Raw genomic sequence first — 26,324 nt, 5'->3', positions numbered from 1 at the left:
CTGGGTAGGTGTGCTGCCCACATGACAGCCATGATGCTGTCCATGTGGCAGCCCCTTTCTCTCTTTTTCTGTGGGGTACTGCCCTAGGTCTCCCTCCCCCATGCTCTCCTCATACAGATGGGGAGGTGACCATTCCAACAAGGTTAGGGTCTCCCCATGTCCCTTTTAGGGTCCTCGCTAGACCTTAGTCTATGGTGCAATTCATACCTTTCTTAATAGGTAGTTCAATAAACCTTTGACGAGGAAAATAGGAGGAACATGAAAGTGGTTGGACAAAAAATTTGGATATTGCCAAATTCAACATTGTCAGGGTATGTTTAAGAAGATTCTCAAGAAGGAAAAATTTGGATTTTGCCAAAGTTGAACATTGTGTGTGGGTAGAGAAGAGCTGCCTACTGTTCTCATGGACCTTCACGTTTTGCACAGAAACAAAGGAGAAACAAATTACTCATCCCATGACTAACTATCAAGGATAAAAATTTGCATATTTTGTTAAAGTTTTTGTTGTGGTCTGGTTTTCAACTCATCAACCACTGTGGTGGAATGCTCACTATGCTTGGAGTGATTGCCACTTTCATATTGAGAGTCAACCACTGTGGTGGAATGCTCTGTAATGAAGGTGGAAAATGGGCTAATTTAGAGGCTCTTTAGGGGGATTTTCGGTGGGACATGTGGAGGGACTATATAAGTCTCCATCCACCACTTATTGTAGCACCTTTTTGATGTGACATCTAACCCTGATTCCTATCTACTATCTCCTCCTTCCTCCTCCGTGCAGCCTACTCTCTCTCCCAATCTATCTCTATCTCTCTCTCTCCCTCCACCCCTTTCTCTCCTTCTTCCCCTTCATCTCTCTCTCCCCTTTCCTCTTCCCTCTCCTCTTTTCCCCCTTTTCCTGTCATCTCTGGCGCTTCACCAATTCAGCCCCAACGCCTTCATTGCATTGGTATCAGAGCCCTTTCTTGGGCGTGCATCACAAACTTCCTTGCTCTTCTGTGCGGGTGAATTAGAGAAGAAGAAGAAAGACTAAGCCACGAGCTAAGGGCTTGACAATCATTGCGCTTGACGATCATTGCTGTCCACCTGATGACCGCCTCACAACAAATCACTAGACAAGGCCTTCATCTGTGCAACAAAGCTGTCCACAGTGTCCGAGGCCTTGAAAGAGCAGCTGAGCTCCAAGCACCACCAAGGTGAACAATGAATCAAAGAACAACTCCATCCCAGCTCCATCCAGAGCTGGCCGACCGAGAGCTAGTAGAACAGCTCCATCCGGAACCGGCCAACCACGTACCCACTGCACATGTCGCTTCAACCATGTACCCATTGCAAACGTCGCTCCTACCTGGGTTGCCCGCTCCTCTCCAGTCCTTTGCATGTCCAATACCTGCGTCGGCCGCTCCTCTCCAAGACCTGCGTCGCACCCATTGCATTCTCTCCGCCGCCCTCCTGCCGCCTTCGCCACGTCGCCGTCGCCCCTCTTGCCTGCAAAGAAAAACCTTAGTCTGTTTTTCCTAGGTTAAGTTAGCCAGGGTTAGGTTGGTCGCGTTAGGTCTGGTTAGCTGGATTAGGTTAGTTGGTCAGTTAGGTTAATCTAACTAGGGTTCAATTAGTAGGTTGGGTTGGGTTAGACTAAGTCAGTGTCCTAACTGTCTTACGAGTCTTTAGGTTAGGAGTCTTAAGTGTCCTAGATGACCTAGGGATTCCCCCTTCAGAAAAAAAAAAAGAGGCAAAAACTCAGAATTTTCCAGCCTCTTTTAGGGGCTTTCCACATCCCGATTTTGGCTCATTCAGGCCCCGTTTCGAAGCTTCTTCGATGACCTTTCTTCCGAGCCTCTCCATTGGCCTTTTCGTGTTTCCACATACTATCTCAGGTGCTTATTACCGCAAGGATTTGCTATCCATTTCTCTTTGTCTACATACGAGCTTCTCCCTCCAAGGCCAATCACCATACCACTGAAGCGTGCCCCTCGTGATATATTGCATGACAGTGATTAGGCCGCTTCGTATGAGCAAGTGCCTGCAGTTGAGATTCTTGATTTGGACCTTCCTCTATTACCGTGAATGCTAAATTTGTTGCCGCCCTTTGCCTTGGTGACTAAATCCCAATATGTATCATGGGATAATCCAATAATATTGCGATATGCCTTATTGCAAATCTTTTTTCCATTTACGAGAGGTTTTACCTTTTGTCTTGAACTTAGCCTTTTATTGCCATTCTGAAGAAAGCAAGAGAGACTTGTGAGAAGGTATTCATTTCTTTCGCTTCCTCTTCTTGGCCACACGTGTCCTCTACATTCCCTAATGTCTACAAGATCAATGAAGCGCATACATATTCTCTTGCAACATAGATATCCCAATGCATTTAACATGTTCTCCTCCTTCATTACTCTCTTCCTCTTTGGTTGCTTTTGTGGATATGCCTGGATTCGCTTTCTCTTCATGCATATGTATGACCGTTTTCATTCCTCATGCACGTTGTTATCTGTATTAATGCACTTCTTCTCCTCACATTTGTTTGTAACCAAGCATCCATGATTGGTCGTTGCATCCTTGGCCATATCACAGTCAAAGTGAAATATTGAATAATCCTCTGTTGATCTCATCCTCGTTTTTAACATACACTTAGGACCATTCAATGAGTTCAATATTCTACGAGAGTATTGAGAACCTTGAAACTCTTCCACTCCTGAGAGAACATCACTCATTGGGACATCTTGCATGGCTTTCACAAATCCACAAGCTTGGTTGACACTAGGTTTGTTAATATGCATGAACTCATCCACACTTGACATCACTATTGAAACCTTTGCCCTTCTCACTGTGCAAGAATTCATCCACCCCAGATAAGGCTTCGCTTCTAAAATCATTTTATTTCTCGGAACCAATGAACTCATCCACTCCAGATAAGATGTCACTTCTATAATTGAGTACATTGAAATCATCCACATTTGAAGTGATAGAGCCTAGCACATGGGCACGCTTTTTAGGTCCTTAGATATTGTAGTATACCTTGTCTTTATCATTGAAAACCATGTGCCTCTTTCTCATGTTTAAAAATTGCATGCTCCATCTCATATTCTTGCCTACCTCATAGTAGGGATCACATAAGGATGTTATGTTATCAACCATACCATCATCAGTGACTTTTAGAATCCTCATCTGTGCAAATGACCATTGCTCTCCAATTGTTCAAATCCAATAGTTCACCTTCTGCTACAGTCTTATTTGCAAATGATCTTATTTGCAAATGATCTTATTTGTAAAATGTCCCCTATAGTAAAATCCGAGGTGGTGCACTTTGTATTCTTGATAATGTCTGTTGCATAAGTCTCATCTTTGTCCCATGCTATAAATGATTTGTTGGATGTATTGTAGGGCATAACATCTCCAAGTGTTTCCATATCTCCACATTTATACTTTAGCTCAACATGTGCGCTAAGAATCTTTGATACAGTAACTGCCACCTTATCTTCGCCAAGTCTTCGAAAGTGGCAAACTGAATTGGGATCACTATCATGGATTGTAGCAAATGCAACTACTTCTCTTTTGCTACATAAAATCACAAAATCACACTCAATATGATCGTTGAAATCTATGATGATGAGGATTTGGTTGATGCATAGATTCGTTCGATACCTCTCATGATGAGACAATAGGATCACACGATGTGGATGAGGCTCCTGACAATGGAGCCATGAAGGGGATTGATTTCCCTTTTGATCCGGGTGGTGCAACTGGTCATGATATTCATGATATGTCATCACTAGACATTCAGCCCACTCGTGGCATGCGAGTTTGTAGACCTACGTCTTTTCTTGTGGAGCATCAGGCTGCTATGCCTTTTCTTGCACGAGAGGATGCAAATGGAAATGCTCCCGTGGACGAGCAGGAGATCTATTGGGATGCGCAACAAACAATTTTTGCTATCTCTTTTCATGCCTTGATGGGTGCCAAAAGTGCTGAAACTATCAGATTGAAAGGACAAATTAATGGCAGGACTGGTCACATGCTTGTGGACAGCGGTAGCACTCATAGTTTCATCAATTCTAAGACCTTACAGAAGGTGGGACTGATTGCTAGTGAGATTGACCATGGGCTGAGAGTAGAGGTGGCAAATGGACAGCATTTGGTTAGTAAATTTTGTTGCCAAGGTTCAAGGATCAAGCTTTCTGAGGATTATGATTTTGTTGGGGATCTCTTGGCATTGGATATGGACCCAATCGATGCTGTCCTGGGCTGTGATTGGCTGAAATCCTTGGGCAAAATCAGCATGGACTTAAATGCCTTGTCACTCAGCTTTGTTCACAGGGGACGATCTATAACATTGCATGGTATTGCAACCCCTAAATTGCAGGTCATTTCAGCGAAGCAGCTGGCTAGAGAACTCAAGAGGGAGTGTGCCATCTATGCACTGAATGTGTCAGTTTCTTAGGAGGGTAGCATTTCCCATGTTGAGGATTGGGATATGCAGAAATTGCTCTTAGAATTTACAGTTGTGTTTGCTGATATACCTTCATAGTTGCCTCCACAAAGAGATGTCGATCATGCCATAGTGCTTGAGCCTATTAGCAAGCCAATAAATAAGGCTTCGTACGGTCTCTCGAAGATAGAATGAGAAGAAGTGGCCACACAGGTGCGAGAATTGCTTGAGAAGAACTTTATCTCTTATAGCACTTCTCCTTTTGCATCCCCAGTGCTCCTGGTGAAGAAGAAAGATGGTTCATATTGCATGTGCATTGACTACAGAGACTTGAATAAGGCTACTGTCAAGAACAGGTTTCCGATCCCTAGGATAGATGACGTGTTGGATGAACTCAAGGGTGCTCGATTTTTCACTAAGATTGATTTGAGGTCAGGCTACCATTAAATTATAATGAGAGAAGGAGATGAGCACAAGACAGCCTTTCGCACAGAAAGAGGTTTATATGAGTTCAAAGTTATGCCTTTTGGATTGACCAATGCACTGGCTACCTTTCCAGGCACTCATGAATAAGATTTTGCAGCCTCTTCTTTACAACTATGTGCTGTTTTTTTTTAATGACATCCTCATTTACAGCAAGGACAAACAAGTCCTGTAAATCTTGAGATTGCATCAGCTTTATGCTAAAGCCAGCAAATGCACTTTCATGGCGGAAGAGGTTGAATATCTTGGCAACATTGTGAGCAAGGATGGAATTCGGGTTGATCCAGCCAAGGTAAAATGCATAAGGGACTGGCCACAGCCGCAAAATCCCACCCAACTCAGAGGTTTTTTGGATTTGGCTTCTTTCTACAGGAGATTTATTAAGTTTTGGCATTGGCTGTGAACTAGGTTCTTGGTTCTTGTTAGATATCAATGCTCCACTCTCGTGTAACTACGGGGGAACTAGCTAACTCTACTTGTAAGCCCCCCATATGAGGAGAAGGCATTTGAGTAGCTCGGTTATCCGGTAGGTCCTGGTTTGAACACCAGATGGGGGCCATGTGTGGCCTGATGGTTGGACGACTTCAGATAGAGTTGGCACACTGCTAACTAGGCTACATGCAAGTGTGGGAAGGCATCCCATGACTGACCGCACTGAGGGTAGACGGAGCATTTTTCGAGGCAGTCCACTCTCGGGTTCGGGGCTTGTTTGGAGCCCCAGATGATTCCGGATGGTTGTGGGCCGAACGGAGAACTGTAGGTCAGTTGCTTTATTTTGCGCACCGGTTCTATCGTATGAGGGAGAGAGAGCAGAGTGTGTGAGCAAGAGAGCAAGAGAATAGGAGAGTGAGCTGAAAGCAATAGTTGCAATAGAAGAGTGTGATACAACTGAAGAGTGGGATAGGTTTTGTCTAAGTGACAAAACCTTATCCTTCACTAACCGTAGTTAGTGAACTAACTGTGGTTAGGTGGAAAAACCTCTAAAATGAGGGAAAAGTGCCCCTAACCTACTTATTACATATCATTGGTCACTGCTAAATTATAACAATAATTCTAAAACCCCATGCAATGCCAATGTCATGTACAAGGAAATGATCAATCACCAAAAGGAGATAAGTTCAGGGCACTGCGAAATGCCTCAAACTTTTCACGTGGAAGTGCTTTGGTGAAAATGTCTGCAACATTGTCATGTATTGACACATAGATCATATTGATCTCTCTTGCATGCAACTTCTCTCTGACGTAGTGATAGTGAACCTCAATGTGCTTCGTGCGAGCATGAAACACAGGATTCTTTGCCACTGCAATAGCACTATGACTATCAGTGAGAATTGGAGAAGGACCCTCCAATGAAAGATGAAGATCAGCAAATAAATGACGCAACCAAACACATTCAACTGTCGCTGTGAAAGCTGCCCTGTACTCAGCTTCACATGAGGAGGTAGCCATTGTAGACTGTTTCTTGCTCAACCAAGAAATACAAGCTTTGCCCAAAAAGAAACAATTGCCACTTGTGGACTGCCTAGTGTCATAGTCTCCAGCCCAATCTGAGTCACTGTAGGCATACATCTGCAAGTCACCCCCCTTGGGAAACATCAAGATTCAAGCCAAAAGACTTTGTACCTTGCAAGTAACGGAAGATGCGTTTTACAGCCTGCCAATGCATAGTCTTTGGGCTGTGCATATACCTGCTCACCTGAGAAACTGCAAACTGAATATCAGGTCGTGTATTGCAAAGATAAATGAGGCATCCAACAGCCCGACTGTAGAGTGTGACATCAATTGATTCACCTGCATCATGCATTGTAAGCTTCAGCCCCGGCTCCATGGGAGTAGCTATGGGCTTACAATCCTACATGTTGAATCTGTCCAAGAGTTTCTGCACATACTTGGATTGAGACATAACGATGCCACTTTTCTCTTGAGTGAACTGGATCCCCAAATAAAAGTGTAGCAGCCCCAAATCTGACATGTCAAAAGTGGTCTGCAATTCAGCTTTAAAATCTGCAATATTATCCTCATTTGACCCTGTGAGCAGTAAGTCATCTACATAAAGAATGATGACTAAAATATCCCCCCCATCCTTCTTGATGTAGAGGGTGCTCTCAGTTGGACTATTGTGCAGCCCCTTGCTGGTTAGAAAGGCATGAATTTTGGCATACCATGCACGTGGGGCTTGTTTCAGCCCATACAAAGCTTTATTTAGCTTGCATACCTGTAGTGCATTTCCTGAAATTTTAAAGCCCGGAGGTTGTTTGACATAAACCTCTTCCAACAAGTCTCCATTAAGGAAAGCTGTTTTAATGTCCAACTGATGAACATTCCATTTAAAATTTGCAGCCATGGCTATAACTAACCGGATGGTTGTCATTCTGGATGTAGGAGCAAAAGTCTCCTCATAGTCTATGCCCTTTTTCTGAGCATATCCTTTTGCAACCAGCCTTGCCTTGTACCGATCAATGGACCCATCTGGCTTTCTTTTGACTTTGAAAACCCATCGTGTACCTATGGCATGTTTACCTGGCGGCAAATCCACAACTTCCCATGTTTGATTTTTCTGAATGGACAGTACCTGCATAAGCTGATTCAACTGAAAGAGCTCCCCCCCCATGCCTTACTGCACTACGAGTTCTGCCAGGTAATGGAGCATCAATTTTACTCTCCCTGAGAGTTTGTAACAACCAATTTGGAACTGTTTTTGCTGCATGTATATCTGCAATTTCTTGCTGAACAACCTCTTCCATTGCTTGTGGAGGTGGTAAGACATCCTGTGGCTGAATCGGAGCATGTGGAGGTCTCTGTAAATTGTGATTTTCATCAGATATATCAGCAGGGGAACCCAAGACAATGGGTAGTAATCCCTCAAAGACATCATCGGAAGAAGTAGGCATATCAAATTCAGCTTGAGTGTGAGCTGAATTTTCTGAAAATATAACATCTCTACTGACAATAATCTTGCGTGTGACAGGATTGTAGAGACGGTAGCCCTTGCTCTCTGCACTGTACCCAACAAAAATGCATTTGATTGCCTTATCAGACAACTTATGCCGAAACTCAACGGGCACATGAGCATATGCAAGGCATCCAAAAACACGAAAATTATCCATAGAAGACTTTCTCCCTTTCCAAACTTCATAGGGAGTCTTGGTCTTCAAAGCTTTTATGGGAGCCCGATTCAAAACATAATTGGCACACATGAGACCTTCAAGCCAAAATTTGTGAGGCAATTTTTTGCTTTTTAGCATACATCTATCCATCTCCATAAGAGAACGATTTTTCCTCTCAGCTTTGCCATTTTGCTGAGGGGTTAGCCTCACTGTAAGCTGATGTGCAATGCCCTTGTCTTTCAAAAATGCATCAAAATCTGTAGACAAATACTCCCCTCCTCTATCTGTGCGTAATTCTGTATCTTGAGTCCTGATTCATTCTCAACCATGGCTGCAAAGTGTTTGAAAACCATAAACACTTCTGATTTGTGTTTCAGCCCATAAACCCAAGTGTAGTTGGAGTAGTCATCTATAAAAGTGACAAAGTAAAGATGACCACCCAATGATGGAGTCCTCATGGGACCACAGACATCACTATGAATAAGCTGTAATATTTGAACAGCTTTCACTGATCCATCCTTCTTGAAAGGAAATCCGTGCATTTTACAAAGAATGCACCCTTCACAGGCATGTGGAGGAGGTGTTTCAAGAGGAGGCAATGCATCAACCATAGCATGTTTTTGAGGTGTCATCAAGCTGCCGTAATGCATGTGTCCATATCTGGCATGCCATAACTCCGCATTCTGCATAGCAGCAGTAGGAGTGGAAACTGTAAGAGCATGGGCTGGTCTTTTCTCATACATGTCAAGCTGAAAAAGACTATGTAACAAAGTGCCAGACAATCTCAAGGCATAGTTATTCTCTCTGTCATGGACTGCACACTTGTCATCTTCAAAAATGACCTGCAATCCAACTCTGTTAAGAGTTTACACTGAAAGTAGATTTTTTGTGATACTAGGCACATACAAGACATCAGAAATTTGGAATGTTGAGCCATCAATGGCTGTAAGTTCAACTTCTCCTGTACCACGAACTGAATAGGAGGAGTTGTTGGCACATGTGACCTTTTTATCAATGGGAGGTGGATGCAAAGATGTGAAAAGACACTTCCCGGAAGTGATATGCTTTGAGGCACGGCTATCAAAATACCATGTATTTAGTGTCTCATTGACACTGAAAGCTGATGCATCCTTGGAAGAATCATAACTGCATGTCAGAAAAGCGTAAGAGTCATCATTACAAGTGGCTGTAATATCCGGAGCAGCCAACTGAGAGTCTGAAATGCAAGACAAGAAGGCATAGTCGTGCTCCACAAAGTTGGCTGTAGCTTCCTCATTGTCAGATGCATGAGGAGCTGAATCTGAAACAGCCATACCGGAGCTGTTTTTCTTTTCTTTTTGCAAGCCTCTTCTTGCATTCTCCAATGTAATGACCTGGCTTTTTACAGTAATGACATATACCCTTCTTTTTGGGCTTACCTGCATCACCCTTAGCCTTTTGAGAAGGCTGTCTTGAACCACTGGAAGGCTGATTTGCTGATGTCTTTGCTTGTCCTTTTCCTTTAGGCTTGAATAACGTGCGGCGAAGGTACGGCTAATGTACGGGCTGGCACAGATGTTCAGAATGTTGGAGCTCCGTGAGCTTGTACGGAGCTGACGGCGTTGTACGGCACCTCGAAAGCTAGAGCATGGGCTGCTGTACAGAATCAGTCCGTACAGATTGTACGGACGGAAGCTTCAAGCAGATTGGCGCTGGTACGGCGGTGCAGGAGCTGAGTCCGTACAGATTGTACGGATGGACTGTACGGATGACGGGCTGTACGGACGACGAGCAGGGAGCAGGGTGGCTGGGCAGTAAGCTTGCGGGCAAGGAAGCTAAGAGCAGGATCTTGCTGCTTTGATACCAAATGTGAGTACTAAGGGAGAGAGAGCAGAGTGTGTGAGCAAGAGAGCAAGAGAGTAGGAGAGTGAGAGCTGAAAGCAATAGTTGCAATAGAAGAGTGTGATACAACTGAAGAGGGGGATAGGTTTTGTCTAAGTGACAAAACTTATCCTTCACTAACCGTAGTTAGTGAACTAACTGTGGTTAGGGGGAAAAACCTCTAAAATGAGGGAAAAGTGGCCCTAACCTACTTATTACATTACATTGGTCACTGCTAAATTATAACAATAATTCTAACACATGCTATTCTTACACTTAAGTCGCGAGATTTATGGATCAAGCTTCTTCGACAATCTTACAAGTTGAAAGGGACTAAGATATGGATAGTTGAGGAACTTACACAAGCTCAATTGAAGAACAAGGCAACAGAATCAGCTAAAGTTAGGGCTGCTAGGAAGGATGGAAAATGGGCAGTTTATCGTGAAGGCATAGCACTAAACAAAGAGTTTAAATCAAAACCAAAAGACTCTCAGTCTTAAACTGATGTATGGCTGATTACTTTTTCAGACTATGATGTATGTTTTCTAAATAATTGGGGTTGCTTTTGCACTCCTTGGGAGCTGCCATGTGCCCTCCCTAGTAGATGTACTAGATGGTTTTTTGCTGTCCCATAGACCTGTTGGTCTCCCGTGGACATTAATAGAATTTCTTTCTTTCTTTCTTTCTTTCTCCCTTTTCCCCTTCCTCTCCTTCTTCCCCTTCATCTCTCTCCCCCCTTCCCTCTTCCCTCTCCTCTTTTCCCCCTTTTCCTGCCATCTCTGGTGCTTCACCAATTCAGCCCTGGCCTCTTCATTGCGTGCTCACTATATTGGATTGATTTCCACTTTCATTTGCTGCATTTAAAAGCGGTGATGTCTTCCTTGATCACAGCTTCAGCTCTTGAATTTTTATTGATCTGATTATCACACATGGATGTACGTTTTCCCACTAAGATGGGGAAAAAGGATGCCAAAGTGCATTATAAATATGAAACATAGATTCAGACACAATGGTGCAAATATATCCATAAGAATGCAGATTATGGCTAGACTCTAGACTTATATCATCATGTCTGAAACACACAAAGCAATAAAATAGTCCTGAAGACTAATGTCTGAAGAGTCGATCTTTAATGATCACTCCATTTCATCATTCAGATGCAAACTGCTCTAACTCTTCCTCAAAAGAGGATGACGTTTCATGATCTCTCTCAGGGAGGATATTGTCCTCCCAAAACATGCATGCACACCCATATATTTTTTCTTTGTTTCTCATGTGTATATTTAAATTGGTTTTGATTCAAAAGATTTTATGCTCTTGTCTTTTAAATGTATATTATGTGTACACACGTGACACACTGGCGTTCCAGATGTGCAGGATCACTTACACATGCACATTGCAATACCTTCATAAGACTATAATACCCTCCAAACTTGTGTTTTGGAAAGAAAATGTGTGCATTCATGTGTATGTGCTCTCTCTGTGCAACACAATGCTAAGATGTGCTATAGTAATATTATCTCCAGTTTTCTTTACGATTTACAAGGAAAAAAATTAAGTTCGCTTAGTTAACATTGAAGTATACAAATGAGATTTCCACATTCATCAGGTTTGGTGCTGCTTCTGCAAAAGCTTGTGGCTTGCAGCTGTCCATTCAGAGGCTTTTCTTGCAAGTTGCCCATAGTCTTTTTTGGTGGCTTGTCCATAGGCATGAAGTCCTTTGCAGATTTGGATGTACATAATGTGAATTCACATGCCTTCACTGCAGAATTATGTCTCACATTTCTGTTTCCTCCCTTTCTCTTTTTGGTAACTTGCAGCTGAGCAATATGTCAACCATTATGCGAGAGTATACTGCACTTCAGTCTGTGGGGCATCTTCCTTTTGCAGATGTTATTTTGACAGGGAAAGCGAAGCTGGCTCTCGCTGATTCACATGATGCATCAGCTAATATTGAATGGAGTGTCCCTGGATTGCTTATGGATTACTTGGAGGAGAGCAATAATGAGTCACAGTTACAAGCAATAAAGGTTGCTTTAATATGTCTTTGTGGTTCTCGGCTAAGTCTGTATTGGGTTAAAACGAACATTTTGTAATAACGGACATTGTCCAGTTACTAAGCTATGATGGGCTGTATGCAGGCAGGCCTTGCACGGAACCCGGTGATTCTTATACAGGTTTCCCTTGTCAAATTTGATATTTTCATGTGTTTGGGTGGATTAATGCATAGATGTGTTTGTGCACAGATGGATACGGTGATTCTTATACTAGCTCTGTAGCTGATGTGAGATGTTGTTTATATCTCTTTAGATTGGAAACCTGTGAATGACATTTAAAGCTACAAGCTGTCCTACTAGGTTCAGAGCAAAGGCACATTTGTCTGAGGTGTGTTCCTGCTTCCATTGATGTAGGGATGATTTGCACCTTGTTGGCCTGAATCACCTGCTAGTCCTTTGGAAAGCAAAGGCGAAGTTGTTTAGACCTTTTGCTATGTAGCACTGATTTAGCGATTTACCTTCCACTTAACACTAACTATGGTTGAAAACAACTTGCAGAGATGCCTCAGTTGATTCTATAACAGAAAGCAGATTATGTATGATGCCGGATACATGTCAAACATAAGGAAAGGACTTGATATCTCTAGAATGCATCAGAATGGACACATCATCTTTACCTTCGACCTGGATAATCCAGCCATCACGAAGGCTATTTTCACAGCCATCTTCATATATTTGAAAGGAAGGGAGTCGTATGATTGGAAGCACCAAGGCCAATCCATGATATATCTAATACATCTCGAGCCACAAGTATTGAAATCTAGAGCTTGCCTTCTTTCTTTTGCTCTTGTTCACGATTTTTTTTCTTACGATTTGCCACATTGGCTTGGCACGATGTTTCCTCCTGCTTCCCTTTATCATAATTCTTTTCACAATTACGTTCCCAAGGTGGCCAGAATAGGAGACTTCCCTTTCTTTTTGGGCAACATCTGTGTAATGAGGATGGTTAGAGGAAGATGAATTTCTCTTCTTGTTGAGCTGTTAAGTTTGCCTTGGGGTACCCACTGCTTTCCTTAGCAATGAGATCCTTTGCAATATAAGGGCCTCTTCTTCTCTTATTTCATTATTGAGAAGAGCAACCAAATCTTCAAAAGTAGAGATCTCTTGTGCACAAAGAAACGTGACAGCTACATTGTATGGAGGACGAAAATAATTCAACATGATTGTGTGAGAGGAATTCACCGCGCATGTGATGCACAAAGTGAGATAGAAGAGAAGAGTTAAATCTGTATAAACACAGTCCAAGCAGGCTGAGAAAGAATCTCCAGCACAAGTAGAACTCCTGGAACCTACACTTTTCTCTACTGGATGATGAGACAAGTGCAGGGATGCACTATCCCTAGGACACTCTTGTACTCTTCAATTTATGAAGAGGGATGAGACCAAGGATGTGATAGAGAAATAAAGAAAGAAAGAAAGTTTATTAACGTCTACGAAAGACCAAATGGTCTATGAGACTGACAAGAAACCAAATACAATGAAACCTAACGGTGGGGCCACACCCTACCCAAGACTGATGCATGTGATGAGAAATAATAGTGCATCGTGCTATCGCTGCGAGAGAAACCTGCAAAGGGGGAGGAAACACCAAGGAGAATCCCCTGGTCATCTATCATTCGGTCACCCATCCCTGAGTGTTCGGACCTGCTCGGGTTTTTGGAGAAAAGACCCATGATGGTGCTCTGACTGGGCTCAGCCGGTCCCTCGTGTGCTCTCCTTTGACACCTACACCATCATGAGGTCACATTGTACTTATGAGGACAATGTTGATGACACCATTGATGCTATATAGCTGTATTTTTAGAACTTAGCATTCAGCATGGGTGATGATGCTCGCTCAGTAGCTCCACCCTTCTGCTTGTTTTTATCAAATTTTATCATCTCATAGACCCATCAGTCTTTCGTAGACTTTAATAAACTTTCTTTCTTTCTTTCTTTCTTTCTGTGCTTGTATGAGCTGATCTCTATGTGTCTGGGCCTCAAGAAGGAAAATAGCCACCCGCGCCTGATTTGGATATGCCAGGAACTTTCTGAGTGAGCCGAACCAGTACTGAAAAGATGCTTCACTTTGTCTTTACCTCTATGTCCCAGAGGTTCTGTTGTTCTTTGTGAAGCTTTCTTCCATGGCGACTTTGAAGAAACTAGCTATTGGGCTATCTTGCTTGACCTGTGGGCCTCGATGAGCAGTGTCTCTCAACCACACAAAAATGCTTAGGGCTGTTTCCATTGATGGACCAGTACATATTGGAGATCCTTGATATCTCCTTGCCCAATCCTGAGGTGTTGGGATATAGGAGAGTTCAACTCATTGATTACAATACCTTGTACTTGTGAATGACTTGACAAATTTAAGACGTGGCACTCTCATGTGTCACAACCTTCTTGATGTCTACACTTACATAATATAATTTCTGCAGAAGCCAATTCAGCATGAGAAATAAGATCATCCACAAAACATGAACTTAGCTGTGAAAGTACAACTTAGATCTGTCTACACTCTACAGTAATGATGGAAAGTATTTGTAATCCTTTGCTTACCAGATAACTGCTAAGTAGACATCTTGATGCATTTTAAAGGTTGCTCCATGGTGTGATTAGATTGAGAAATTTCTGTAATCTCAAGGCATTTTGTGGTGGCTTGTTCAATTTTTGGATGGATTCTCCCCTTATAAATGAAATCTTCCCAACATCTTCTGAAATCATAGTAGGCTTTATGTATGCTTCATGCAAGGGGCTCATGGTTTTACTCAGGACTCAAGAGTGCAGCTATTGTTTCGTCTTTTTGTAGCATTTGTATGCTCGAACTTGATGTACAGTTGCATTCTCTTCAAGTTTGTAAAAGGTGCAGGATCAAAGGTTTTCTGTTGATGCCATATGCAGGGGCCTCCAGGCACAGGGAAAACACAGACCATACTTGGACTTCTAAGTGTAGTGCTGCATGCCACCCCTGCAAGGATTCCCTCCAAGTACTGTTTCTTCCTTCCATGTTTATGGCTAATTTCTTAGGCCTGCATATGGAATTATTTGTTTTCTTTAGTAATCTCTTAGATGTACTTTCTCAAGGGTTTCTTTTTCTCTACAGGGGTGGTGGGTGGCAATTACAGCCTAGAAAAGAAGTTCCTTTTGACGATAAGTAAGAAGCTCATTAATTTTTCTTGTTTTTCTTATTTAGGTTTTGTTTAAATTCGTTAAATGAATTTCTCGATGAACCAAGTTCTCTTCTGCTAATGCTATAATAACTTTCAGGTTCAATCATTGGTTGAAAGCTTCTCCTTGGCTTGGCAAAAGTGGTAACCCCAGGGATGTTGTCATGCCCATGAATGGAGATGATGGGTTTTTCCCGACAGCTAGCAATGAATTTGTCAGTTCTGCATGCCTTCTTATTTTTAATGTTTGTGAGAGAGAAATCAGTGCAGAGATAGGCGAGGAAGGCTTATTTGTGCCTTTTTGATTTAGAGATCGGAATTAGTGAGTGCAAAGCGCAAACACCAAGTTCATGTTCTTGTCTGTGCACCTTCCAATGCTGCATTGGATGAGATTGTTCTCCGGCTGATGAATACAGGTAAACACTGACTAAACACTTTATAAATGACATGAATCGTACTGAAGATATGGCATTGATTAATTTTCTTTCTTTTTGACTCAATGGAATTTGATCAGGTCTACGAGATGAATATGGCCAAGTATACATTCCAAGTGTTGTTCGTGTTGGTGTCAACCCGCATCACTCTGTACAGTCGGTTGCTATGGATTATTTGGTAAGATTATATTGTGATTTGGCAAGTGGGTGTTTAAAGCTGTGTAGAGTCGGGGGCTATTGGAAAGATAAATGGCTTAAAACTGGCACAGATTGTGTTTAATATCTCATGATCAGAAAATCCTTGCCCAGCATGTGTGCTGCGTTTGAATCTTTATCCCTGTACATTTGGTTGCTATGAACTCAAGTTGGTGTGTTCAAAATTAGATTATTGTAACATAAATGCAGATGCATGCATCATCATAGCCACCAATTGTGCTTGCAAAGGTATTGTACCTTGTAGTGGATGCTTTGCTTTACTGATAGCTCTGGAGTTTCATGATTTGAGACTTCATACTCCTTTGCTTAAGTCATCTATATAAGATATGGAGTCAACTGGAGTTGACTATTATGTGGTTAATAAAATCAAAAGGGTTTATTGACCCAAATTCTACTGTCTAGGTTGCACTGGTCTGGTGTGTAATATTGTTGGATGGAAGAAGTTCATATGTTTGCTTCTGTATTAAGTTATGGAATTTTAATAGGAAGTGGCCTGAAGTCTTGAAGATCTTTTGTATTATATTAAGAGAGAGGGATATGGATCCTGTTGAAAGCCTGTGAGAGAGATTGCAGTTACTATTCAAACACGTGTATGGCTTATAGATAATGTTGAAGTTACTCTTTGCTTGGATGTGACGTCTATGTCTTCCATTGCGAATGCAGGTTGAACAAAGACTGAGTAGCATGGATCGTGCTGCTGCTTCAACTGCACCTCGTGGAGGTAGTGCAGGAATGGAACGAGAACGAATGCGGCTCGCAATTCTTAGTGAGGCTGCTATTGTTAGTACCTCATTTCATTTGATAAGAAAAAGCATCATGGTCCTCCTGGGTTTGGCTCACAATTCTCAGTCAGGCTGCTGCTGTTATTGCCTCCTGTCATTTGTTTTGCAAAATTGTCACTGTTTTTAACTTGTTAAGGGTGGTCCTGGTAGCTGCTTGCTGGACACCACAAGAAGCTACTTATTCTGACTATTCTTGCATTTTCTTACAAGTAAAACTAATGCATTAGATGCTGCAGTCTCAATGATGCATGTTGTACTTCTAGGCTTAGTCTCTGGGAGGTTATAGCACTGAGCTGTTGGTCCCTGCTAGAAATATCGATCTTTCAAACATTATGCTTGACTGACATAAATGAGAAGGGTGGAAACTTGTAGGTTCTACATGATGGGTTTGGGCATGTTTGAGACTTTTTTACGCAAAGACCCGATTTAGCTTTAAGGGAACCTTAATGATCCTCCACATTCGATCATTTCTTAAATCTGGGCAATGTGAAATCTGTATTTTCTGAACGTGTGTTAACGTGTTTTTGTTTGTTGTTGTTGCTCTCAAATCTTTGAAGGATATGCATTGAATGCTTGGGATTCAAACTTTTTGTCAGCTCTTATAAAATTGGCTCACTTCAAGCTCATTAATATAGAAGCATTGATGCAGCTTTGGGTTTAAAGAAATCATGCAGTGCAAGTGTGGTTGAAGATTTGGAAACAAAAAAAACAAACAGCCAGAGCTGCTATTGGGTGCAATGTGATGACCCAGGTGGATCCCAAGATGAGTCGACCATCCTCAAGTGCGAAAATTAGAGGCATGGCCATTGCAAAGAATCTGGTGTTCCGTGATCGGACGAAGTTCAGTACCACTATGTATGAGGAACTTGGGATCACTTTGTCCATCACCTCCTTGGTCTCAAGAGAGTTATTAGTATCCAATAGAAAGGAGAGAGTGGTTGATAAAGGCAGAGCATCTATTTAAGTCTGCACTTGGCTGGCCTTCCAGGATCAGCCTCGCCAAGCAGGTGGACGAGGTGCCCTTCTTTTCCTATACCACTCGAATTGGCAGGAGGCTTCAAGTGGACTCCTCGACTTGGACCCCTTCGAGGGAAAGGCTTTGGGTGGCTCAGAGGGTGCCCCAGGAGGTCCATTCTAGGTTTTGGACGCGTCTATGGTCCAGTTTGCGGCCGAGGAAGATCTCCTACTTCTTCTGGGTGGTTGCCCACAGAGGCTTGCTCATAGGCTTAGGTTGGAGCAGATGCGGGTGGAGGGACAGTGTTATTGTTTCTCTACTGGATGATGATCCCTCATTGCCTCTGGAGCTGTCGTAGCGCAGTGAGGATTTGGATGGGAGCCCTTAGGATTATGACCTGCATGTAGAGCCTTCAGAGGGACTACACCTAGGGGATGATGGCTTGGTTGACTGAGGGAGGTCACGCGTTCCAGATTGATGAGGCCTATTCAGCTTACCGGATACAGGGTCAGAGCATTCAGAGGATAGAGCTCCATGAGGCGGTCCCTTCTGATAGCCCGGATCCTCATTCCCCTCTGGAGGATAGCGTGTGGAAGGTAGTAGTCAATATCACGGCGTGGAACATTTGGGCTGCTCATTGTAGTTTGGAGATGGGTGAGCATCTGGTTTCACCCTTGGCTACCTTGGTCGAGGATATCATCTACACCCTACGCTCCACCTGTGAGCATGGGACCTTGGGTTCTAGGGTGATTGTCGAAAGGAGTGCACGTTTTTGCAAGGCTTGGCTTGCAAGAGTTTTCTACATACTCACTCTGCAAGGTTCGCTGGTTGTATAGTCCCCCCACCTGGCTATCAGCCCTTGTACCAAAGATTCCCTAGGCAGTGAGGTGGGTTTCTTCGGAACAGGCTGGTTTTCTTCTTTCAGCCTTTATCCGGGTTTTTTTCCATACTCAGCACCTTTGGGGTTGCGGTTTTGTATGAAGTTTTTCAAGCATTAATATAAGCTTCCTTTCTTTGCCCAAAAAAAAAAAAAGTATGTAGTTGGCAACGTCTATACAAATCTACTCTCTTTTCTGACAGCCACCTCCTACCAGCAGGGGAAGATAGCCCACATCAAATATTGGGCAAAAAAAAATGGTGATGAATTCTGTTGATAGAATGCGATGGAAGTTGACAGAATTGTCAATTTCCGTCGCTACATTGATGCTGATCTTCTCCTGTAAAAAAAACAGCAAGGTGCTGCTGGGACTGTTGGTGCTGCCACCAGGTTGGTGGGGAGGAATGAGGAGCAGCCTCAATGAGTTGTTAAACATGTAAGAATCTGCAAATTTCCAGTAGTCGTATAAGAAATCTGCAAGGGAAAACAGAAAGTGACAAGACAAATTGCAAACTGCGTGCCCAAGACTACGTGTCCGCCATGATGACATGGGGCTGTGTAGAAGACTTGTGTCCAAAGCATGCACTTGAATAGGCTATGTCCGCTTACCTAAATGGGCCACCACCTAAGGCCACATCTGAGGTTCTCACACCTCTCAAAAAAATATGTTTGGTGTTGATTGGAAAGATTGACAGCCTAGAAGCCACAAATGTGGCACTGATGGGGGAGAAGACATATGTGGACAAAGCTTCGCTAAAATGAGGAAGCAAGGGGGCAAGATACAAGAGAAAGAGAAGAATGTGAAAAGGAGAAGGCTGAGTGGGAGCTGGAAAGGACTAGCACAAAGGGAAACATGCAGGCTATGGAAATGGAGATGCACTCTTCTCTTGATGGTACACAATCTGCTCTAGAGTAAGAACTTCAATTCCATCTTCAAGCAGATAACTCCTTTTTACAAGAGATAAAATGGGCTTGCTTACTATGCCTATCTATAACTGTGAGAATTTGTTCAAACTATGGATTCCTGACACAAAACCATTGTATGTTCCCACCTTTCAGAGGGAATAGGTAAAGGCTGCAAAGTCTTGCAGACTTGGTTGGGCCAGATTTTATGCGTTGGCATACATCACATTGTTGAAACTGTGAGAAGTGCAGCGGAAATGAACGGGAGAGAGAGAGAAAGAGAAAGATCACGCCTCACACACATCGCACTGAGAAGGAGAGAAAGGAGAGGCACATGAGAACTACAAGTGATCTCTGGAGAAAACCCCACTGCAACTGGCAGAAAACGTCGGAACTAACAGGCTATCTTGCTTTGTCTCATAGGCTCGCAAGGCCTCCAGAGAAGTTACTATATCTTTTTTTTTTCTCCTCTCTCGCGCCACCCCTCGATTCCTTCCCCTTTGGCCATGGCCCTCTTTCTCACTACACCAAGCCTAGTGCAGGGCCGCTAGGCCATGACGGTTAATTCAAAGAGGTGACCCCTTGTCCTAGCTGCTGATGTCATCTAGGGTAACTTGGGCTTGCCGCCTGTAATGGATTGCCTCACACAAGATGCCGAGGAATTCCTACAATGGTGTGCCATCCATGATAGCTAACAAACCTCGTACAAGCCTTGGCCAGCCCCATGTTCATATATGGTCACCTCTTAGATGTTATTTCTTTCCAGAGCAAGCTCGCCTAAACCCGATCTCAAACCTGTTGCGTTGGGGAGTAAAGCCCACCAGGTGCCCAATGAGTGCTCTGTATCAATGAGCTCTTGTCCTGCATTCTCAATGGTCAAAGAGTGATGTGATAAGATGTGGAGTCTAGAATGCTGCCATTTGAGCTCCTCTGGCTAGACCCATGTGGGTCACCTTACCTACCATGCAAACAATGAGGTGCAAACATGATGTGATAACATGTGACTCTTCTGCATTTGCATCTCCTCTTCATAATTTGCAAATAGTATTCTCTTGATAGTACATGATCTCTTCCGAATTAGAACTTAAATCCCATGTTCAAGTTTTGGTTCCTCTTGATGCTGAATATTCAAAATGCAGAAGTACCACTGCATGTCCTCTTCAGTGTCTCTTCATGCTTAGAATCCTCTTTAGAATACGAAGCTACTGAAATCTCTTTATAGTAACCTGCTCAATAAGCTGAAACACATTCTCAACAAGCGGGTCAGTATTAAAAAGATGTTCTCTCACCCAAATGTGTTATTGAACTAGGTAGGCCTTGCCAATAGTTGATTTTGCGAAGGAGAACTACTTAAGTCTATAGAAACTATAGACCTTCAATCTCTTTTTTTTTTCAACTCTTCCATTTCAGCCCTATTCATCATGAGGAGAAAATTATTTATTCTTTGTCCATACTCTACAATGAATATGCCTACTCTCTATTCAGTTCACACATCCATACACTAGTGTTGGCTGAATGGATAGCATTTACTGTTGGTTCTATGTACTGTAGAGTCTTGGGATAAGGAGGTATAAGCCTCACCCTCTTGCTTGGATGCTTTACCTTTCCCTTTTACGGGATTGGTCTTGGCAATCTTGGCTAATAGAGTAGGACATTTATGCCATGGATGCCCCGGCTCATGTTTCTTACATCCGAAACATTTACCCTCCTTAATTAGCTTTTTCTTCTCATCGTTAATCATGGAAGGAAATGGTATCCATCTAGGACATCATTGGCTGATTCTCTTTTCCTTTGTTCAAAGGTTTACGAGGATTCAATTTTCTCTCAGCAATCTCAGCCAATTTAGTGAGGTCTTTCAGTGTGGTTGGGTTGAACATTTCAGCCTCATACCTCACTTTCGGGGTTAAGGTTGCTAAATACTTCTTCCTTCTATCATCCTCACTCTTATCAGGTAACTCTAAAGAGAGTTTCTAGAACCTGGCTGTAAATTCAGCATTACTCTCATTATCGAGTTGCTTGAACCTTTCCCAGCGGAAGGTCAATTCTTCTTCATGCCTCGGAGGCATGAAAGCTCTTGATGGGCAAAATATATAGCTCAAAATGACGAATCCAATTAAGATTTAATCCACCTCTCTCACGCACTCGCGCACACACACGCACGCGCACATATACACACACACAGACCAGGCAGCCCGAGGAGAGCTCGCAGCAGCAGAACACCGTAGCTCGCTCTCACATCACACACACATTGTTCTTTTAATTGTTTTTCTAAAAATTATTTGTGAAAGATTTGGATATATATTAGTCTCATGAAGGGCTATACCACTAGTCATGGTACGGGTCCACTAGGTCCACTAGACTACTTGTCACTACTGGCAGATCACGGATATACTGTAGAGTCATGGACAAGCCACATCTCTAGCTCATTCTTGGATCCTTGATATACATAAATAGATGCTTTTGGAGACAGAGTCCGGTTGGCTACATCTGTCTTTATTGTAATCCCTTGATGACATCGCTTTCAATTAGGCAGATCCATATTCTTCTGCACCTCTGCAAACTTGTACCTTGTACTTTGTTGTTTTTCTTTCATTATTGGTAGAAGTCTCTTGGCTCTCCATTTAGGGTCCATTATGCTTTGTCTCATAGGCTTTTCTGGTCTTCTTTTGATAAACTTTTCTTTCTACCTTATAGTATATAGCTTATACAGTGATTTTGGGAGCATCTAGGCCCTATAGCTGTAAATAGATTATAGTAGGTACTATTACTTCATCTCTCTCTCTCTCTCTCTCTCTCTCTCTCTCTCTCTCTCTCCCCTGCCGTCTTTGACCATTGTCAGCAGCTTCTGGAGCACCAGGGTACCAGCCAGACAGCACCTGAGCCATAGGAGCCTGCCTGGACTATCTTGGATACTGATTCATTGAGTAGATGACACAGTTCCCTTACCATGAGGAAGGAGACTTCTTTTCTTGTTATATATCTGTACTGTTCAAGTTTCATAGGCCACTCTTGCTTCCTGTGGATGATAATACGTTTCAATTCATTTTCTTTGTGGCATCTGCCCGATGCCAAGTAACAAGTAACTAATACGTATCAATGGCAGAGACATTAGCTTAAAATAGGAACACTTTAAGATTTACATTCATAAGCATTAGATTTGAAATAGCATAGGGAAAAATCCATCAATGATACACTCATATTCTTTAGTCCTCCAACTTCTGAGTCTCGAATTTCCTTTTTAAGAGTCAAGCCTGAAGGCCAACTACAATTAAAGTAGTACACACCACTGGTGAGTTTTTACCATGTTAAGAGTTGTGATCTCTTTAAATCTAGAAGAGTCGTGAAGTTTTGTGAGGTTTTGATGAAATGTTTCTAGCTAAAATTGTTTAGGGGCTGCTTACCCCCAAAACACGTTTTTTGGTGACTATGAGCAGATCTCTAAAATGGGGCTGACCCACCTGCTCTGTTTTGCGCATGCTTTCTATTCTGTATGAATGCTTCATGATATAGAATATTATTTTGCAAAAGTTATAATTTGGGAATTGAATGTGAAATTGGACCTTGCACAGTTCCTAACTGAAAGTATAAAAAATTGTATCTCTTTCTTATTCGGAGAAGTAGAGTAAAGATGCCTTTGTCCTGTTTTTAGTGCTCTCTAGGAATTTTTAAACAAGGATAGTAAGTGATAATAATTCAGCTAAATGAGAGGTTTGGTGCTTGTCTAATCTCAGGTTTGTTCAACATTAAGTTTCAGTGGGTCTGGGGTTTTCCATCGCATGAGTCGTGGTTTTGATATTGTCGTTATTGATGAAGCTGCACAGGCGGTAAGTAGCTTTTTTTCCTAGAAAGTTCATCCTAGCCTATTTTGATCTCATGAAAAAAATGAGAAGTATTCCCAGATGTATGCACCCCCCCATGCACATACACTCCCATGTAATAATGCATTTACAGAGCCATATAGAAAAGGTGATACTTAAATAAGAAACGGTTTGTAGTAGTAGATGCTTATGCAACGTTGTATAAAATTTCTGCACGATTAATGCCTCATACTTGTGCAACAGGTTGAGCCATCAGCCCTGGTCCCATGTAGTTGTCTGTATGTAGTATTAGGTGCTTATGCAAATACTTCCATGGTTTTGCAACGTGGGGGGGGCCGGGGGGGGGGGGCGCGCAGGGGGAGGGGGTTGGGCTATATTTTTATAAAATTTCTGCAGAGTAATGCCTGACACTTTATGTAACAGGTTGAGCCATCAACCCTGGTCCCACTTGCGCATGGATGCAAACAAGTGTTCCTGGCATGAGCCTACCCTCTCATGTCAGTCTGTTTTGTTCTTATCCCTAAGATGAGTGGGGTTTAAAGCGTTCGCACAATGTGTTATTGTTATTAACTTTTTTTCATTGTGACGTGCTCTGTTCATCAGGTTGGGGATCCACTGCAGCTCCCAGCAACTGTACTTTCCACAGTAGCCGTACAGCATGGGTGAGTTGAGAATAAGGCATTTGAAGCACACAGTTAGCGTTCCTCCCCAACCAACGATTCCCTCTCCAACAATTCAAAGATTTTAATCATCTTCATTTTTGCAGGTATTCAACGAGTTTATTTAAGAGATTTCAACAAGCTGGATACCCTGTCCACATGTTGAAAACTCAGTACAGAATGCACCCTCAGGTTTGATGCCTATCTCATTCAAGTGAATGTGCTGCATGTGAATATTTGTATCACAAAAGTCAATGCCAGGCAAAGAGTTTAATCAATTTGGGATGCATTAATTCTTAAAGAACTGACTTGCTTTTTCTGCAGTAACATTTGGTAGTGCTGCAGAGTCTTTTTGTTTGTGTGAGAGAGATTACATCAAGCGTGGAACTGAAAGATCTTATGAGCACTCGTCATTTTCTGGATTTTAGATTCGCGAGTTTCCTTCAAAGGAGTTTTATGGGGAAGCTTTAGAGGATGGTAAGGATGTAGGATGGCAAACCAAGCGTCCATGGCATGCCCACCGTTGCTTTGGGCCGTTTGCTTTCTTTGACATTGATGGTCAAGAGACACAACCAGGTGGAAGTGGGTCGTGGGTGAACAGTGAAGAGGTTGATTTTGTGCTGGTGTTGTACCGCCATCTCGTGGCAAGGTTTCCACAGCTAAAAGGGGGTACGGACGTTGCTGTGATATCTCCATATAAGCAACAAGTTAAACTCTTTCGTGAACGCTTTCGGGATGTGCTTGGTGTAGAAAATGCCCGTCTGGTGGACATTAACACTGTGGATGGTTTCCAGGTATTTTTGCTTGAGTTTCTCTGAGAACAGGGTTTTTCTGGAAAGATATCACAGAAGCAGTGTTTGTCTGGTTTTATAATAAGAAAAGTGTCTATGTTCTGTAAGAATTCTTATTGTTATTGCGCATGTGACAACCCATGGGGCTCCACGGCATGCAATGATTTTCTGCGACAGGGTAGGGAAAAAGATGTGTCAATATTTTCCTGTGTACGAGCAAATGAAGGCAAGGGTATAGGCTTTCTTTCGGACTTTCGGCGCATGAACGTTGGCTTAACTAGAGCAAGATCCTCTATGCTGGTATGCATCCAAAATGTTATCTTGTGACGGTTTTCTGGGAACTTTGCTATACACAGCAACTATAATTATTTAGATTCCTTGATGGAATTCTGATGCAGGTTGTGGGTGCTGCTTCTACTCTGATGCAAGATAAGCACTGGGGTAACCTTGTCAAGAATGCACAGGGCCGCAAGCGTCTATACAAGGTTTGTCATTTGAATTCATCTAGATGGTGGTTGATCATTCCTGTTCAAGCTGCTCGGAGTCTTCTTGATCTTCAAACTGCTTGGAGGCAGTCTCTTCGTCATCCGGCTGCTTGGAATCTTTCATTGTGCAAAAGCTTCTACTAGACATAAAATACATCTCAGTATCATAGTGAGCGAGCAGCATTTCTTAAAACAAGCAATGTCATCAAGAAGTGGTTTGGCCATCAGAGAGTGGGGCGGTCTCAAAATTGGACATGAATGGGCATGTCAAGATGACTGAAATAGAGCAAACATCTGCTTCAAGTTGGCTCAGAGAGAGAGAGAGAGAGAGAGAGAGAGAGAGCGCATGTGATATGATATGACTTTATTAACAACCAACCAACAGAGACAGATCTAATACTGCACCATATCCAGAATCTTGTTTCGGCACCCCTAAACCTCTTTCTAATACAATTCTACTGTTTGAGAGAGAGAGAGAGAGAGAGAGAGAGAGAGGTGTCAGCCACATTAAGAAATGGTATGGCACTTTGACAGGTTTCCAAGCCATATCATAGTCTTTTTACTGAGGAAAGCCTTGCAGCCATGAGAAAGCTTGATCTGGAGGAAGAGGAGGAGCAGAAGCGCAGCTCTGTAGATGTGAAAGAAGCTACAAGGAGAGGAGTCCTTGACTCTGAAATGGATGAAGATGCAGAATCTGGTGACGAGCAAGAGCTGGTGGAGGCTGCAGACAATCTTGGCGAAATGGATGAAGATGCAGAAGAGTAGTTTTCTGGTGCCTTAAGCTTGGCCATATTCCGGATAGAAATCCACCAATATGTCACATGCTGCAGAAAGCTCTTGTGATTTACCCCCTCTCGTGTTGATGGATTGCTACAGGGCATGCTTGGGACTCGTTCAATCACTCAATGCTCAAGGAATGCTCTGTCATTCAACTTCACACAGCAACCAATGTTACCATGTATATGATCATCAATGGCTTACAAAGTCTTGTCATTCTTAACAAAGAATAAAACGCATGTTACACAAGATTCTTGTGCTATATTTAAATTAGGTTTGAGTGGAATGAGTCTTGTTTCAAATTTTGCTGATTCCATAATACAAAGTAGAAACACTAAACATATTAGTGAAATTCAACAAAACATTGGTATTGAGCTTAGAAATATGGAGATAAGAAACTCAATGAGACTACCACTAAGCCTAGTGCAACAATGACTAGTGTGCAAGCTAGGGAGGATCAAACCACAAGAAAATCCATGAGAGAGAGGCACACTTAAGCCAATGTATCAATATGATCATCAATCATACAATGAGAGCAGATGCCTTTAGGA

General features: G+C 42.6%; 1 protein-coding gene across 1 annotated transcript in view; it reads left to right on the top strand.

Moving 5' to 3' along the window:
• The window catches only part of MAA3 (P-loop containing nucleoside triphosphate hydrolases superfamily protein), a 31,168-nt gene extending 5,105 nt beyond the window's left edge, over positions 1-26,063 (top strand). Inside the window, exons 5-20 of the mRNA XM_087392507.1 lie at positions 11,694-11,903; positions 12,015-12,050; positions 14,811-14,896; positions 15,013-15,063; positions 15,177-15,291; positions 15,387-15,492; positions 15,591-15,688; positions 16,390-16,506; positions 22,975-23,067; positions 23,485-23,538; positions 23,665-23,723; positions 23,828-23,912; positions 24,149-24,514; positions 24,689-24,811; positions 24,910-24,996; positions 25,531-26,063. Coding sequence (XP_087248633.1) covers positions 11,694-11,903; positions 12,015-12,050; positions 14,811-14,896; positions 15,013-15,063; positions 15,177-15,291; positions 15,387-15,492; positions 15,591-15,688; positions 16,390-16,506; positions 22,975-23,067; positions 23,485-23,538; positions 23,665-23,723; positions 23,828-23,912; positions 24,149-24,514; positions 24,689-24,811; positions 24,910-24,996; positions 25,531-25,761 — 1,917 coding nt within the window. The 3' untranslated portion in view covers positions 25,762-26,063. The remainder of the gene's footprint in view (positions 1-11,693; positions 11,904-12,014; positions 12,051-14,810; positions 14,897-15,012; positions 15,064-15,176; positions 15,292-15,386; positions 15,493-15,590; positions 15,689-16,389; positions 16,507-22,974; positions 23,068-23,484; positions 23,539-23,664; positions 23,724-23,827; positions 23,913-24,148; positions 24,515-24,688; positions 24,812-24,909; positions 24,997-25,530) is intronic.
• The last annotated feature ends 261 nt before the right edge of the window (positions 26,064-26,324 follow it).

This window comes from Dipteris shenzhenensis, chromosome 21, assembly GCF_047967505.1.
Source record: "Dipteris shenzhenensis isolate YYH24624 ecotype China chromosome 21, Dip_SZ_1.0, whole genome shotgun sequence".
NCBI classification, from domain to species: Eukaryota; Viridiplantae; Streptophyta; class Polypodiopsida; order Gleicheniales; family Dipteridaceae; genus Dipteris; species Dipteris shenzhenensis.
This window is presented reverse-complemented; position numbering and strand designations above follow the sequence as displayed.